The 16,976-nt window shown below is 53.7% G+C and overlaps 6 protein-coding genes across 6 annotated transcripts; 3 read left to right on the top strand and 3 right to left on the bottom strand.

The window, feature by feature from the left end:
* Positions 1 to 234: 234 nt before the first annotated feature.
* CLAFUR5_03189 (uncharacterized protein) lies at positions 235 to 1,716 on the top strand (the record flags this gene model as incomplete). Its single annotated transcript, XM_047902337.1, has 1 exon — positions 235 to 1,716. One exon carries the CDS (start codon positions 235 to 237, stop codon positions 1,714 to 1,716), a length of 1,482 nt encoding a protein of 493 aa, XP_047758594.1.
* A 308-nt stretch (positions 1,717 to 2,024) lies between these two features.
* On the top strand, positions 2,025 to 2,324 carry CLAFUR5_03188 (uncharacterized protein; the record flags this gene model as incomplete). Its single annotated transcript, XM_047902336.1, has 1 exon — positions 2,025 to 2,324. One exon carries the CDS (start codon positions 2,025 to 2,027, stop codon positions 2,322 to 2,324), a length of 300 nt encoding a protein of 99 aa, XP_047758593.1.
* Positions 2,325 to 2,716: 392 nt separating this feature from the next.
* CLAFUR5_03187 (Nuclear exosome regulator NRDE2) lies at positions 2,717 to 5,917 on the bottom strand (the record flags this gene model as incomplete). The annotated part of the gene is made up of 1 exon (XM_047902335.1): positions 2,717 to 5,917. The coding sequence occupies one exon, from the start codon at positions 5,915 to 5,917 to the stop codon at positions 2,717 to 2,719; it is 3,201 nt and encodes a 1,066-aa protein (XP_047758596.1).
* A 242-nt stretch (positions 5,918 to 6,159) lies between these two features.
* Positions 6,160 to 11,463, top strand: CLAFUR5_03186 (U3 small nucleolar RNA-associated protein 10; the record flags this gene model as incomplete). The annotated part of the gene is made up of 1 exon (XM_047902334.1): positions 6,160 to 11,463. One exon carries the CDS (start codon positions 6,160 to 6,162, stop codon positions 11,461 to 11,463), a length of 5,304 nt encoding a protein of 1,767 aa, XP_047758595.1.
* A 1,776-nt stretch (positions 11,464 to 13,239) lies between these two features.
* CLAFUR5_03185 (MFS-type transporter cnsO) lies at positions 13,240 to 14,897 on the bottom strand (the record flags this gene model as incomplete). The annotated part of the gene is made up of 3 exons (XM_047902333.1): positions 13,240 to 14,092; positions 14,140 to 14,591; positions 14,640 to 14,897. 3 exons carry the CDS (start codon positions 14,895 to 14,897, stop codon positions 13,240 to 13,242), a joined length of 1,563 nt encoding a protein of 520 aa, XP_047758598.1.
* Positions 14,898 to 15,611: 714 nt separating this feature from the next.
* Positions 15,612 to 16,892, bottom strand: CLAFUR5_03184 (uncharacterized protein; the record flags this gene model as incomplete). Its single annotated transcript, XM_047902332.1, has 3 exons — positions 15,612 to 15,945; positions 16,020 to 16,310; positions 16,366 to 16,892. The coding sequence occupies 3 exons, from the start codon at positions 16,890 to 16,892 to the stop codon at positions 15,612 to 15,614; spliced, it is 1,152 nt and encodes a 383-aa protein (XP_047758597.1).
* Between the last annotated feature and the right edge of the window lie 84 nt (positions 16,893 to 16,976).

The following is a 16,976-nucleotide window of genomic DNA, read 5'->3' as shown; positions in this document are numbered from 1 at the left end:
CAGTACGTGAAAGGTAGCACGGGCAGTTGTTCTTTCTCGATCTTGACGCGTGCCTTCCAGAATGGCTTCTGCCGCGATCGGAGGACAAGGTTCAAGCCACAGCGGACCCCGCGCCGGAACCCTGCGAGCCTTGATGATCCTGGTCAGAAATTCTGATCAAATTGGATTCTCGTCTCCATCGCTTCCTTCCAACTCGCACAGCATTGCACAGGAAGCCACTGCATAGGAACAACCATGCCGAAGGCTTCGAGAACAAATTCTTTTGCGCGCCAGGAGCGGCGACACAACCCACTCAGCGAGGAGTACTCGCCCACAGCACCACTCAAGCAGAAGGCGGGCAAGAAGAGAAAGTCGACGGATGAGGATGGAGAGCAGCAGAGCTATGTCGACAGCAAGTCATCACGGCGCATCTTGGATCTTGGACAGGACTTGGCAGCGGAAGACGAGGCGGAGAATCAGGTGTCACGACCACCACAGCAAAATCCAGCATTCACCTTTCGGACAGACGTAGTGAGCGACGAGGAAGATGGTGGCGCAGAGCTGGGAGAGTACGACGAGGAGGCATGGGGATCAGACGAGGAAGTCGAGGAGATTGAGGTCGACCCAAACGATCTTGACATGTTCAACAAGTTCAATCCAGAATTCGACCCAGCGACACTACTAGCTCCGAACAACGACGAGGAAGAAGCGCAAGGACCTGGCACAAATCTGGCGGATCTGATATTGGAGAAGATCGCGGAGCATGAAGCGCAACAACAAGGGGAAGGTAATGCCATGCCAATACAGGTACAGGGTGGAGGCGATCCAGACGATGCAGTCGAACTGCCAGCCAAGGTTGTCGAGGTATACACACAGGTGGGCTTATTACTGTCACGGTACAAGAGCGGAAAGCTTCCCAAGCCGTTCAAGATTCTACCTACACTGCCACAATGGGACATTCTCATTTCCATCACACGGCCGGACAGCTGGACGCCGAACGCAGTCTACGAAGCGACCAAAATCTTTACCTCCTCACGACCCGCCGTAGCACAAGCTTTCTGCTCGGATGTTCTTCTACCACGCGTACGTGAGGACATCCGCGAGACGAAGAAACTCAATGTCCACCTCTACAAAGCAATGAAGAAGGCACTATACAAGCCAGCAGCTTTCTTCCGAGGCTTGCTCTTCCCATTAGTTGGTTCCGGAACATGCACTCTACGAGAAGCACAAATCATCTCATCCGTGCTTCAACGAGTCTCGATTCCAGTACTTCACTCTGCCACGGCACTCTACCGGCTTTGCGAGATCGCAGCAGAGCAGATGATGCACGATGTCGAATCAGCCGGAGCCTGCAACATCTTCATTCGAACACTCCTCGAAAAGAAGTACGCTCTGCCTTTCCGCGTTGTTGATGCTCTGGTATTCCACTTCCTTCGCTTCCGCGCTATGCAACAAGCGGACGGCGAAGACGTGAACATGTCCGGACTATCGAAGAAGGGCGCTGCGGATCTGAAGCTACCGGTGTTATGGCATCAGTGTTTACTTGCTTTCGCGCAACGATACAAGAACGAGATCACAGAAGATCAGCGAGAAGCTTTGCTTGATCTGCTACTGGTCAGAGGACACAAGCAGATTGGCCCAGAAGTGCGGAGGGAGTTGCTCGAAGGTAGAGGAAGAGGCGTGGTGGCGGAGGAGAGTATGGCTGACGGCGGCGATGATACCATGATGGATGCATAGAAAGAGAATGGCTTATGACAACGCTTAGGGACAGGAGGTTTTGCACGAAGTCACTGCTATAGATTGCGTTCAAGCGCTGAAACATCTGGACTTCGCTGTCCATTCTCCTCGATCTTACTACACGCTGACCAACTTGGATTGGGACACCATCAAAAATTCTCCCACCTACTCTTGCCTGTTTGAATCCCAAGCAATAGCGACCATAAATAACTTCTACAGAGATCCCCAAAAGCCTACAAGAAGTCAATCACACCACAGGGCCAAATCTTTTGGAACTTTATACTCGCAGACCAAGCTCACTCACGACCATGGCCAACCCCAACCCCAACCACATCGATCTCGAAGACCGCGAAGCGCTCAACATCGCCTTCTTGAAAAGTGCATTCATGCTCATGGACGACGTCTTGACAATACTCTGCACCGCAATTTTCTACATCTGCCTGCCATTAATCATCTTGCTTCTCGCGACCATGGATCGTACAGGCGTCACCACCGAGAGGGAACGTCATGAAGCGAGAGTGCGTGAGGGGTTGCGACGTCTTGAGCGAGAGATGGAGCGTAGGCGAGGATGGACTTGGAGGGAGGTGTGGGATGCGGTCTGGAATTGAGAGGAGAGGAGAAAGCGAGAGAAGAGGGAGGAGATGGGGAGTGAGAGGGACTTGGGTGCAGGGAGATTGTTGCAGTGGGTCTAGTCGATATGGAAGGCTTTGGAATTGATAAGATGCAGTTCTGGAGTTTGGTGAAAGGTGGTGGGGGAAAGGGGGTAGCCTTATCCACGGCGCAAGATTATCTTGTGGTTTCGCTCAAGATATGGGTCTTGGCGTTCGAGACAAAAGCATTGAACGTGAAGAACTATGTGGAAGGCTCATCATGGAGATCGATGATCGAATGGAAATGTATAATGGCTCTCGCACGCAGAGCAAGGGTCTGAATGGCAAAATTGTCGATCATGACTTCGTTTCCAGGCGTCTGCATTTTTGGGGGGTTACCACAGACGCTCTCACAGAACTTCCTCAACGTCCACACGCAGTCTGAGGCCTCTATCCACCAACGTATCATGTATCTGTCTCAACTCCCCTTGGCTCATGCCACGCTCCGAGAAGAAGTCCATTCCAGCTATTGCCCAGTGTTTATGCCACGGCAGGTATCTGAGTCCATCCAGAAAGACCTGCCTTGCACGTGCGAACGCATCAGCACCACTGCTAGTATCCCCGTCGGCCTGATTGCACTCGAATCGTAGCCACATGAACCAGAGCGCTGGAGCATGCGTCACCTTGCTGTCAAGGCCGAGTAGCGCGCTCGCGAAGGTGGCCCGGACAGTGTTGGCAGTGGAACCTAAGGATGGGTCTGCTGTGCGATGAAGCTCTCCCGTGATCTTCGCTGCCCATTGTACGATTGTCCTTTGGTTCGGTTCTGTGGCTTTCTGATCATGCAATAGGGTTCGAAGACGGTCTTGTGCAGCTAGCCGTTGCGCAAGCTCGATCAAAATGCTGTTGCTGGGGAACAATGATAAGCTGTTCTCCATCTCCCCTCGAAGTACGGCAGGCTTGTATGGTCGTTGCAGCTCGATATGTCGCTTGATGAGATCAGCTTTGCATTGTTGCAGCAATTCCAAGCTCAACCTGGCGCCATCACGAGACATTCGCGAGCTGCACTTCTCGTAAGCCTGGAAGGTGCTTTCAAAGTCATGGTGGCTGCTGAGATATGCAAGCCACGCCAGACAGTCTGCGTATGAAGCGGCATGGACCTGCTTTCCCTGCAGCATCATGCGGTCGAATCCTTCTTGTAGCTTGCGAGATGCCTTGAGGCGATGTACTGATGACTCGTCATGGCCGACTTCGAGTTTCGTAGCGGCAGGACTCGCATTGTCAATGCTCAATAGGTGTTGCAGAGCAGACGTTGTAGTTGCAGCAGCGTTGAGCATACGGCTGTGCCAGAGAAACACGGCATCGTCCTGTGCTCTCACGCCAAGGCTACTTTGCATGGCCAGTGCAGTGGACCAAACAGTCTCAGCTTTCTGCTCGTGTCCAAGCCGCGCCTCAATGAGAGCATACGCGTTGTAGAGTCTTGAGCTCGATGATGGTTCCTTCAGTAGCTTCTTGGCAGCTTTGACAGCCTCTTCTGGAAGGACTGAGAGCTTGAAAGCAAGATAGTATTCCGCCAGCACATCATCGTCCTTTCTCGCAACCACCAGCGCTTCCAGTGATCTGTCCACGAAACTAACAACGTCCTTGTGTGCCTCATCCTGTCCATATGCAGACCGAAAGTTGGCGAACGAACCGTGTTCTTGCCCAAACAAGCTTTTGCAGGTCTGACGATAGTATGGTGGTTTGAAAGCCTTGTCGTCCGCTGGTCGCAGCAGCTCCGGCGCCCAAAATGCTCCGTGTGCCATGTTGTGCGGATCGAGACGCCACACATCGATGTCAGCGTCGACTGTTGTGCAGGGCAGCGCAGGAAGCTCTAGAAATGCGAGAAAGCCATCGGCCAGCGTTGAAGGGTCCAAGCCGGCGCTCAAAGACTCCAGAATGTCGCGAATGTCGGAAAACATAACGCAGCGGAAAGGATCTGTGATAGCATCGTCGTCGTCGGGTAGAGCCGATAAGCAGAAGCTGTGCATTGATTTTTCCTGCCTCGCAAAGGATGCCCATGGCCGCGACGCATCCAGTGGTGCCTGATGAAGCGGGATACCTCGACGGGTTTCGTCATCGATGTGTTCGTGATGTCGATGCCAGCCGCGAGCGTTCGGCTCTCCTATCCTTGGTACTTCGCTCTCCCAGAACGATTCGAAAGATTCCAGCTTGTCGTCCAGGGCCGCAGCGACAATGTTATTCGGAGTGCAAAGATGGTATTCGAGCAGCGCTTGCCAAATTGCTACGGCAAGCTCCGAGTATCCAGCATCACGAATGAACGTGGTGAGCCGAAGCAGTACGTGCACTTGAAGGTTCCAGATGCGGGTCTGGTCGTCACCCTTGCAGCGAGCATATGCCTTGCGTAGGACATCCATACATTGTACAAATGAGGCTTTGCATTGATCGTAACGAAAGCCAGCATGCTGATCTTGGATATGGTCGAGGTATCTAGTCCACAGCAAGACACTCGACGGGCACTCGACCAAAGCTTCTTTCCATCTGCTCGATAACTTTGTGCCATCCCAGATGATGGAGCCTTCCTCGATTGTGCTTAGTAGCAACTGATCGCGGCTTGGGTGGCCCTTGTTGATGTGACTTGCTGCTTGGTGTAAGATGGACAGCCGAAGGTCTGCCAACGTCCGCCTTTCAGAAGACGTGAAAGCTGTGACGTTCACACCGGGTTGCACCATTTTGGCCTGATGCTCCGCCAGAGTGAGCCAAGAGTCGAGCTCCCCAGGCTTTGCCTTTGCTGTTTTCGACAACATCGCGTTCTGCTGCCTTGCTGGCAGCTCCAGAGCATCGTCGCCATTGCCTGTCTCAGACTCGGATGCAAAGTCCAGGTCCTCGTCGGCTGGCTGAGTGGGCGCTTTCGCCTTGCCCTCAATGGAGCGGTAGTCAACAGCTGCTTCGCCGGCCTCGGGAGACTCGCTGTTACGCTTGCGCTTGCGAGAAGGACGAAGGTCCACGTAATCACTGTGCAAGTGCGTAGGCGTGTCTGCAGCATTCAGAACATAGCGCAGATTGGCTTCGTGACTCCTTCCATGCTTGCCGGTCAGCAATCTTGGAAGTCTGGTGTGTCTCTTCCGATCGGCTGCAGTCAGTATCACGTCCTTATCGCTGCTCGCTTCGCGATTGATCTTGATCTGTGGTGGCAGACCTATCACGTTACCATATCCCGTACGATGGTAAGCTGGAATGCCATAGCGATGCAGACTGCCATACTCAACATTCTTTGCGTCTCCACGACGGTCAATGATGAAGAGATGCGACTCCTCAAACTCATCTATATCGACTCGCTGAGTTGAGCGGCGAGGCGTGGCATTGTCGCGCTGCCGGTGGCGACGCTCCTCACGAGGCCCCCGTTCGTCATGAGATCTGCCTTGATCGCGACCGTGGTGATGCCGACGACGCTCGCGCTCATGTCGATGACCTCTATGCTCTCGACGGCGCGGGTCACGGGACGGTGATTTCCTCGCGTCCTCGCCGTCCGAAGCTGCGGCATCTGTCTTCGTCTTCTGCGCGGCGACCTTGGGCTTGAAGCTGCCGAATTTGGGAACACGCGCTCTGTCCATCTAGATCATGTCATCAGTAGTGGTGTGCAGGTGTGTACGGGTTTCCTCATATTGACGGGGCGAATTGTGAGATGGACATCAAAGTCTAGTTCGCGGTTGATGGCGTCCAAGCAAATGGGGAAGGTGGGCCGAAATGCCGTGGTCGAACTTTTGGAAGCAAATCTCGACGTCTCGCACTTCACTGTCAGCTGCTGTCCTCACGTCTTTGGTGTGCGGCGCAGTGGCCGGAAGTGTACCATCACATGGCCACCGTCCTCCAGCAGCAGTTGGCGGCAATCGCCGCCAGAAGCACCCACCAGCTCGACCTCAAGGCGCAGAAAGCCCGCCACAGCAAATCGCTGCTGTTCGAAGCACGAGACGCCGCTGCGCAGAACTTCGACACGATCTACCAAGTATGCCTCGAGGGCTTCGACGCGCTATGTCAGCTGGATGTGCGGTTCGCGCCGTTTGCTCCGAGTTTGTTCAGCGAGCAGAGCAAAAACGAAGATCGAGCGACAATGACAGCGCAAGAGAACGCAGAGCTGGACGCCGTCATTGAGAGCTTTCTGCGTCTGCTTGGGGCCAGACTGCTGCTGAAGCCTGCGATGAAGGCGGCGGAATGGCTGGTGCGGAGGTTCCGAGTGCACGAACACAACACCGAAGCATTGCTCCTGACCTTCTTGCCATACCACGCCTCGCACATCTTCCCTACGCTGCTGTCCATCTTGCCAGAGCAGCTTCCGCCCACCTTCAGATTCCTGCACCCATACGTGTCTTCGCTGCAGACACCTCCCAGGCACGCTATCGTAGCAGCAGCAAGCATCAATTCTGCTTTCTTTGCCGCCTTCAGCCAGTACACCTTGAACCTTGCGAAGGCGAGGTATCAATCAGCACTGCTGCTTGGATTCTGGGCGAGCATTACAGCGCAGTCTGTCAACGTCATGATTGATGCGACACGATCTGGACGGGAGACAGCACGGAGACAGAAGGAAGAAGACCTCTTGCTGAAGGTGCTACCAATACTACAAAGTGCTCTAAGCATCAGAGGTGTGCCAGAGTTGTACCTCGGAGCTTGCATGATCATGACCATCTTGGCCACCAAGTCATCTTTGAGCGATAAAGCACTAAATGCCATGATGGACGCCGTCGCCAACGGCTGGACAGACCAGACTGTGCAGGACGGAATCCTCTGCTTGGCCGTTTTGGCCGAAGAACGAGAAGCAATGAGCTTACCTAGACCGGTAGTGAAAGCCATCACGAAACATGACGACCTACTCGAGATCATCGAAAGGATTGGCGCGAAGTACCGCGTAGAGAAGCTCCTCGTGGGAGCCGCGATTGGCGCGTTGCATGCCAAGCTGCAGGAGCATGAACCTCGAATGCTATCGTTGCTCACAGCCTCCGTGCTCAATCACAACGTGTCAGATGCTGGCAAGCTGGATGTGCTACAAAGCATACTGGATGCCGTCGCTACCACCGAACATGGTGTGGAGTTACGCAGTGAGCTTCTGAAGATGCTGAACAGCCTTGCAGAGGGCGAGAATGGGTCGCGACTCATCAGAGCGGCCGCTGAGCGAGCCGACATCAATCCTGCCCGACTGGATGCTGATCTAGCGCTTCAGCTACAGTCCAGCGACAGTGCAGAGGCCAGTGACGATGACACTGATGCAATGTTGCTGGATGAACAGCCAGCGGCTGCTATTGACCGTTCAGCTCTCGATCTTACCGCTTTGCCCAAGCTGCCAAGCAAACAGACTTCCTTCCTCGACCCTGTTCACCAACAAGCATTGGAGCAATTCAGCATGGCTTTCCATCAGGCGCTGCCGTCAGAGGAGGACATATCGGCTCTTCTTGCCCAGCCTTCACTTGAGAGGAGCGCATGCACAAAACAGCCCAACACGTTCACCTTCTTCGCAGGCGTGTGGATGAGCCACGCGCCAGTGTCAGCTCGTGTCAAGTCTTTGCAGATGACAGCGGAGCTCTTGCAGCAGGCCAAGAAAGACAATGCGTTCGTCGACGTGCAAGCACTCATACCTTACCTGATCGCAGCGCTTGCCGATCCAGCAAAGGCGGTACGCACGGCTGCAGGAGTGGCAAGCAAGGCCCTTCATGCGTTGTATAAGCTCAGGCCACAAGAAAAAGGCAAGACTGACGAGTCTGCTGTGTGGAGTAAAGATACCATCTACGGCAAGCAGAGCAGCCAAGTACAATGGCTTCCCACCGCCGACGCACACCGTGTACTAGCAGATGCACTGCTGCCAATAATTGAGGATTGTGTGATCGACGCAGAGAAGATCGTGCAGTCCTTGTCCACCGAGCTCAACGGCACTTCCGGCACTGCAACACCGCAGCGCAAAGAGCTGAAAGCAACGCTACGACCAGCAACCTATGCCTTCTTGGCCTCTCACGTGGTGGCAACGCCATCGCACATGCTGAAGCTGCGCCTGTTGCCCATCTTAAGCCGTGTGGGCAAGCATGCAGGTACCGCAAGGTCACACATTTTGCTACCGTACGTTCGCAGTGTGGTCAGTCTTGAGCAATCCGGCGATGATTCAGACAACCTCGCTCGAGCTCTTGTCGCGTGCGTAAGCCACCGCAGTGGCGAAGAGGTGCAATTCCTGCAGGAACTGGCGACCTCTGGCAGTCGAAGATCACAACTTGCCTTCTCCCGGCTGAGACAACTGCTGAGAAAAGCTGCACAGCCCAAGCTTGTGGATTGGCTGCTCGATCTCGCTCATGACCCCGATGCGTCCGACGATGTTCAAAGCGAGGCTGTCGATACCCTTCGCAGTCTTGGTCTCCCGACAGATGTCCTGGTGCACCTGGTCGAGACCTTGCCCAACGCTGCCGATCTACAAAGTCAACCAACGCCCGCAAAGAAGCAGCGCACAAGCCGCACCTCTGATGTGCACAAGTTGGGCAGCGTTGACAAAGGCAAACTCAACCTCGCGCTGCGCCGCATGACTTTAGTGCTGGAGCTTGTCGAACAAGCCAAGCCAGAGAGACATCCACAACTGCTCAAGGGCTTGTTCCATCTGCTCAGCGAGCTTCATCATTACAAGGCTCTTCTGGACTCTGAGCTTATTTACCTGCAAGGCTTGATCGTCAACAATCTGCTTAGTGTTGTCAATGGTCTCAAGGCCAACGCCAACAGAGACGTTGACCGTTCAGTCATCCGCGCAGACTTGATCGTCGATTGTGTTAGAAACACATCAAACACGCAGGTGCACCACGCCGCTTTGCTATTGATGTCTGCTCTAGCTTCGTGGGCACCAGATTTGGTCCTCCACAGCGTTATGCCATTGTTTACCTTCATGAGCTCTACCATCCTCAAACAGGGCGATGAGTACAGCGCGCATGTTACGGACCAGACTGTCGCTCGAATTATTCCGCCCTTGGCAGCGTCTCTCAAGAAGCGTGGGAAAGACTTAATCAGTGGTGCAGCAGACTTGCTACTCAGCTTCACTGCGGCATATGAGCACATTCCCTTACATCGGCGAGCGGACCTCTTCCGTAATCTCGTCAATACCCTCGGCGCCGACCAAGCACTGTTCACAATTGCTGCCATGCTGATTGAAAGGCATCCCGAGGATCCGGGAGTCCGTCGCTTCGTGTCCGAACTCATGAACACATTCCCGAGCAACACTCAGATCACAGCCGTCAAGCAGTACATTGATCTTGTGTTCGACACTCTTAAAGCTAGGCGAGCACTATCTGATGTCATCCTAGGCTATGGCGAGAAGAACAAGGAGCAGGCGAAGGAGAGCACGTCAGTTCTCATCGATGGGTTGACTGACGTTCTCGGGCGTGATGCACTGCGCAAGAGGCTCGCCAAGGAGCTCAAGACAAGCGATGACAAAGCGGAAAGCCTTCGCGTAGCATACTCCACCATCTTGGAGAAGACCATGCAGCTAGGACTTCAGCTCAGGAGCAATGTCGATCTTCGCGATAATGCTGCAGACTTGTTGACAGCCGTCCTCGGACTCATGCCTACCAAGGACTTCATCGAGTCGAGCGCTAAGCTCATGCAATCTGGCACCGATGATATCCGTCAACAAGTCTTCAGGTCGTTGGAGCAGCGTGTTGTCACGGCCAGGCGAGGCGATCCTGCTATGCAGCAGATCTTCATCGATGTGCTCCCGAACTGCGCGGTTTTCGTCATACCAAGTCAGCCAGTCGAAGTTCGAGTTGCGGCCATTGCATGCATCGATCGCATATCTGACAAGTTCGGCAAGACTGATCGTACCACCGTCCTTCAAGTCGCCCAGCAGATCGTTGGCGACGCTGCCCTCGGCAGTGATGATAGCAAGCTGCGGCGCCTGTCCTTGCTGTGCCTGGCAAGCATGGTCGAAGTCCTTGGTGATGAATTTGTCCCTGTCCTGCCGAGAACGCTCGACCGCGCGATCTCGTATATGGAACAGATTTTAGAAGATGGTGACGAGGACAAACACAGTACCGGCTTAATGAGTGCCGGTTTCAGCTTTGCTATGGGAATCCTGGACCATGTTCCTTGGCTGTTGGCTGGAGCTCATCTCGATCGGCTATTTGTGGTGGCTGCTGACTATGACGAGACCGAAGCCATCGAATTCACAGCACTTGCTGCCAGGAAGCTGCCTGCTCACGACTGCTTGGGCACCATCGAGCGCACGTGGGAACAGATTGTCGTTCTTGGCGGATCCGCCGCACGTCTGTATCTGGAGACTTTGCAGGGTGCTGTCAAGCATCATACCAAGTCGACTATCCTGAAGAACGCCCAGCTGCTGTTCGGCGTACTGTTCCATGCCTTTGACTTGCGTCGAAGACTGCTGCCCACAGCTGACGAGCCTAGCCACTATGACGGGCTTTTCGAGCTTGTCGACAGTGTCACTATGGATACCGTGCTTAAGCTCAACGATGCTACCTTCCGACCATTCTTCCTTCGGCTAGGAGAATGGGTCGGTCAGATTCCTGACGACCGGGAAGGCACCATCCACCGCCACACGAGTCTCTACAGCTTCGCTTCCACGTTGTTCAACCAGCTGAAGTCGCTGGTCACGAGCTACTACGCATTCATACTCGAGAACTCTGTGTCGTTGCTCAACTCGTTGAGCCCGCAGAAAGAGCTCGAGGGACGATTGCTGCGACTGGTGATCGAATGTCTGACAGCGAACCTCAGTCATGATCAGGATGGCTTTTGGCAGACTCCTGCACACTTCGATCCGATCGTTGAGCCACTGTTGTGTCTGTTGCTGCAAGCAGGATCTTTGAATGTAGAGGAGTATGTCATTCCTGCCATCGTCGAACTTGGGGTCGCCGCCAATTCGCCGGAGCAGCATAAGACTCTCAACACCATGATCATGGCATCCATGAGACATGAAGAAGCTGCGGTCAGGTTGGCAGCAGTTAAGGTTGAGCGCGCGCTTACCGAGAGACTCAACGTCGACTGGGTTGGCCATCTGCCAGAATGGCTGCCATTGATTTCAGAGTTGCAAGAAGACGATGACGGACCTGTCGAGCGCGAGACCCTGCGATGGATGAAGCAGATCGAGGATGTGACTGGCGAAGATTTGAACAGCATGTTGCAGTAAATTGTATAGTATCATGCATGCAATTGCAGACTTGTACGACATGAGATGATCCGTGGAGCAGAAGCTAAACATTCTTCACATAGCTGTTCAAGCTATGCTCATGGTGCGAGGGTTGAGATGTGTTGTGCCTGTTAGTGGGGAGTTGTTGCTGTTGTGCTGCTGCTTCTGAAAGCGAAGGCACCACGGCCCTCTTTATATCTTCGACCATCGCATCTCTGCGGATGTCTCGCAGTCAGCCAAGATCTCTATGGCCATCTGTTCCTGTATCTCCACAGTTGAATCCGACTACTCAGACTGAGCGTCACATGGCACGTCAGATCGCTCTTGCTCGCATCGTCGTTTGTGCCCAGGGTGCGTAGACAGTGCAGTAAGCACATCGTCAGATATTGAACAGACTTCCGCCCGGAGCCATGACGATGTGCTGTGACTGTGCTTTTCATAGTAGCTCGCATACAAGGGCCAAGCGTCTAGAGTGCTCTATAGGCAGCTATGGTCGGGCGAGGCGGCAGTGATAGGAAGCGTGAAGTGCATATTAGGGTTGGAGCTAAGCAGGTCTTGCTGGGATGGGTGTCGCAGAGCATCTGAAGAGGAAGCGGCGAACCAGTTCAGACAAGGATGATCATGCAGATTGAGTAGTGCCTGTACGATCGTTGTGAACCGATTGGGGGCCGGTCTGAATTTTGTACACCAGCTTTAGATACACATCGAGAGCGCCGGTACTTCAAGATCTCCCACGTGTCCATGCTTGTCGACCATGGCTCTAATGAGGCGGTAAGTACCCAGACACGACCGTCTTACCGCGCGAACGCCTTCCGCGCAGAAGAATGAAAATCTTAGTAGCCAAGACTTGGACATGTTCTGGCACACGCCACAGACAGCCAGATTCCGATGAAGAAAATCGCCGTCTCTTCTACCTATACTCACAAGGCGATGCCTGAGGCGAGCGGATTGATCAGCATCCCTCCAGAGCTAGTCAAGGTCACAGCGAATTGGTCTATACGCTGTCGGAACGAGACAGTAAGGATGCGGGTGCCAGGCAATTGGACGCAAGACCTGACATCACCATGTCATCGTCGACTAACGACACCTGTGTCGGAAAGCAGTGACTAGTGCGTTACTCCCCGAATAGCTCGCTATCGTATGTTCCCGGCGGCTCGGGTCTTGGCCGATACTGCTCGAGCATGGTCCTCCTGGTAGGATCGTGGCTGTGGCGGAGTTTGGTTCGAAGTCAAGACAAGTGTGTGAGTGGAGGAAATGAGTGGGCTCTGTGATATAGTGCCTATGCAATGCTATGATCAGTTTGGAGCCTCAGGACTGGGGCTACAGCGCGCGATCACCACCGTTGCCTCAGACTCGACGGTCTTGGTCTGTGAAAGCAGCAGTGGCAAGCAGTCCTGGAAGCGCGGTACCTCGCCTTGGAGTGGTACAAAGCTCTGATTTCAGAGACAGTTCCAGCCGTAATCCGCGTTGTACATTCCTAGTCGACCTGAGACTGTAACCCAGGCTGAAGATCATTGGCCAGGGCAGAATCTCTCCACGAGTCCTGGTAGGAGTGTGATCGTGGTCAGACACCAAGTAATGGCGAGCTAGCGATTAGTCTGGATATCGCGGAACTATCTCTATTGAGCAAGCTGCCCCATGCACATGGCATCTGAAGCATGATTCCCAGGAAGCCGCAAGTCGAAGTGCAGTGAGCTTACTGCTAGGCTTGGCCTTTAGGAGGCATGGACGCTCGTACTCCATGTGAGCAACCGTGAGCTGCTCCGAGCACACCATCTATACCAGGAACCTGAAGCCTCGTCTCATTGCCTCGCCCTCTCCAATAGATGCACCAGAAATGCCACCATCGATGGTCTCACCCCGATCAAGCTTGTGGTTGAGGCGTACGAGCATGATTCTGAGGACTGCTGCCATCGCAATCGCCAGGAACAGTGTGCCACAGTTGACCGAGAATGCGATGATGAATCGAGGAGCCCCTGAGTACATGTAGGAGGCGTAGATGGATGAGGCATTAGACACCGCGTTGATGGCTGCCAGAGCTGCAGCACGCTTGGCTGGAGGACGAGGAATCGTGTTCGATATCCATGCCAGAACAATCACGTAGCCTGCGTAGATAGATGGTACCATCAACATCATGGCAACATAACGTGGAGCAACAGATGTCGTGGCTGCTGCCAGGATGAATGAGGCCATGCCGATGATGAGCGGTATGGTAATGTGCAGAAATCGCTCCCCGGACTTGTCTGCATGGATCGCGTTCGCGAAACATACAAAGACTGCCAGCACATAAGGTGGTGCTGTCAACAGCAGTGTGATCAGCTTGGAGTAACCAAGTGTCTGCACTACTGTCGGGAAGAAATTCGTGACGGAGGCGCTGGAGACGATTCCCAAGAGCATGACCATCAAGATCCAGACTTTGGTGTCTCTGAAAGCGAGGAACATGCCTTGCCAGAAAGATTGTTCTTCGCTGCTGGTCCAGTCATCGACACCAATGTCTTCTTGCAATCGCCAGACGGCCAGTTGTCGCTCCTCTTCGGTTAGCCATTTGGTCGTTCTGGGGAGGTTGGGCAAGACGAAGAAGCAGACTGCAGCAATGACGATTGTAATAGCGCCTTCGATGATGAAAAGCCTGTAGCACGTTAGCAGATATCTTCAGTCGCTCTCCTGTCGACTCACCATCGCCATGCTGGCAAGCCGAGCTTTCCATCCATGCCGTCCGTGATACCGGCTGCGATCAATCCGGCAAAAGCACCAGATATGAGAGAACCCGAGTACAAGATAGCTGATCGGAATGCCAGTTCCTTCCTGGTATACCAGCAAGAAAGATAAAACAGACAACCAGGAAAGTAAGCTGCCTCGATGAACCCAAGGCAGAATCTGATCGCCACCAGGCCGCCGAAGCTACGCGCGGCTGCTGTAGCAGTCGAAATGATGCCCCAGATCACCATAACACCAGGCAGAAAGAGAGCAGGCTTGCCGACTTTGTTCAGAAAAAGATTGCTCGGGATTTGCATCAAGATGTAGCCGACGAATAAGATGGACACGCAAGTCTCGTACTGGGAATCGTTCATGTTGATGTCCTCTTCTAGGCCCGGATTGCCGGCCAACCTGGCTGTTGCAATGTTGTTCTGTCGGTGTCAGAAAGATAAACACAATCATGCTACTCTGGTGCTTACTCTGTCGAGATAGTTCATGATGTACATGATGATGACGGCGGGTAGTAATCTGAAGTCGATTTTGCGAACCAGCGTCTTCTCCAGTCTTTCTCGATCCGCTGGGCTCAAGTCTCTGACCAAGGGAGGTGCCTCGAGGGTCCTGTTCGGCTTGACCGCATTGTGCTCGTCCACTTCGTCGAGAAAGTCGGCAGCATTCTTAATGTCTCTGGGATCATCTTCAGCGGAGATGCGCTCACTATTGGCGTGGTGAGCACTCATGATAGCAACCGCATATGACAGAATGAAGGATGAGCGAAGTGAAATGATGAAGGCAAGAGCATCCCTAGGTGCCTAGAGTTATATTCCAGCTGCCGATCCACTTACTATATCACTCCATCGAGCCATCTTCGTGTCGAGCGCGAGTTTGATGGTCCGGGCGGCGAGTCCTCCATGGGGTGCACTCCACCGAATCCCCAGAAGTCTCCACAGAAGATGCCACGCTATGTTGTGAAGCCAATAGGACCACGTGTTTGTTCAAACGCGATGTCAAACGGTGTACCGCTGGGTGGATCAGCGTGACAGCACTGGCAGTTGCTGGTGTGTCACATGCGGCTCATGCGGAAGCAATCGTAAATTCGTAGTAGGGGTTGGATGTCGTTGATGACAGAAGAGGTTGGAAAAGGGCCGTTTCTCTCGCGAAGTTCTTGGCAAACACCTCGGCAAGCTCGACTGAGGAAGCCGCGAGGCAGGCAAGCACAGCATCTGAGCTTGTTTTGTCAAGCACAACTCTTCACAAGACGGCAGACACTGTAGAAGGTGCAGGAAAGCGGCCTTTGACATTCAATATGCGAGGTTCAAAGTGCGATGCAAATTCCAAGATTTCCGTGTTACGACTACTGCGGCTATCAAGTGGCAACAGACAGCGAATGCCGATAGCTTTGCATTGCCTATGCGGCTCTGCCGATCACTGATATACTATGCAGCAGTGCACGTTCACCCTGCAGCTGGATCTCTCCCTCCATCCGGGTGTAGGACCGTGAAGCCGCTCGTAGCTGGGAGAACCACGGCCACCGACGTGCTAGCCCAGACATGGTCGTTCGCGCCATCGCTGGTTGTGATTGGCACTGGAGGCGGTGCATCCTTCTGCTTGTCGCGCTGCTCTTGACGCAGACGCTTGTACTCCGAATAGTCTTCGACCTCGTCTGACCAGGGTCTGCACAGCACAGCCTCCATGCTGAGTTCGCTCGAAAGACGCTTGAAGTTGATGATGAAGACCGTTTTATTGGTCTTGACATCTTTCTTCAACGACCACCCTGTAACCTTATGCCTGTGATGACTTCTTTAGCAAGATGAAGTAGAGCCGTATGAGAATGCTGCTGTGTTCATGGCCAGAGTACATACAACCCATCATATCTGATGCCTGCTCGCGGTTTGAGGAAGCTATGCAGCATATGACTTCTCAAGATGCGTACTGGCTGTCGTGACTCAGGCGTCGCAGCTGTCAGTCGATATCGTCCAGGATCGCCGTCTCTCGCACGGTATTGAAAGTGGTTAGGATCATTTCCGGACACCTCGTCACTATCAGTCAGTACCACGGCGTAGGCGCCATCGCTGTCGGACACAATGCCGCCAGCTGGATTGCCACTGTCGATGATACCCGCTCTGTACGCAAACATAGGACTGATCCACCAGCTACCGGATCATGCTTAGCACTCTTTGTCAGACGCTCGGAAGCCTGGAAACTTACTCTCCTGGAGTGAAGCCAAGGTCTCCGACCTTTCTTGATACCGATGGACTCAGCTTCGCAGCCGGTGATTGGAGCCATTTCACCAACAGCTTCTCCTTGTTCAGGTCTTCTGGTCGACAGATGCCGTGCAGGCGGCCTCCAGGCTCGTACAGTGGCGTTCCCAAGGTTTTCAGCGGGCCATACCTTGCTTCCCATACAACCTTGATCGCCTCGCACCTATCAATCAGTTTCTTGGGCCATCGTGTGGCTTTGCCCGATATCTCGCTGATCGCGAGGTGCATTCGTGTGAACCGAATATCTGCCAGTGACATGTCATGGTCGAGCAGTCTCCGTAATAGTTCGTCGAGGGTCAGGACTTCGTCAGAGTGTAGCGCATTGGCTCCTTCTTGGGCGACCTGTGGATCGAGGATATCGCGGATCCAACGTGCTCGGTGACGCAGATATTCTGGATCAAAAAGTGATGGCGTCGCCGGCTCGTTAGTGGTGTCATCGTTGATTCTTGCGACCATAGTGGCCGTGCGCGCCATGATTTTGAAGTGGTTTGATGGAGACTCGATGCATGTGCTTCGAATGGCACGGAAAGGCACCTACAGCTGCCGAAGGAGAGCAAG

This window comes from Fulvia fulva, chromosome 2, assembly GCF_020509005.1.
Source record: "Fulvia fulva chromosome 2, complete sequence".
Classification (NCBI taxonomy): Eukaryota; Fungi; Ascomycota; class Dothideomycetes; order Mycosphaerellales; family Mycosphaerellaceae; genus Fulvia; species Fulvia fulva.
The sequence above is the reverse complement of the archived record's forward strand: the minus strand, read 5'-3'. Positions and strand labels throughout refer to the sequence as shown.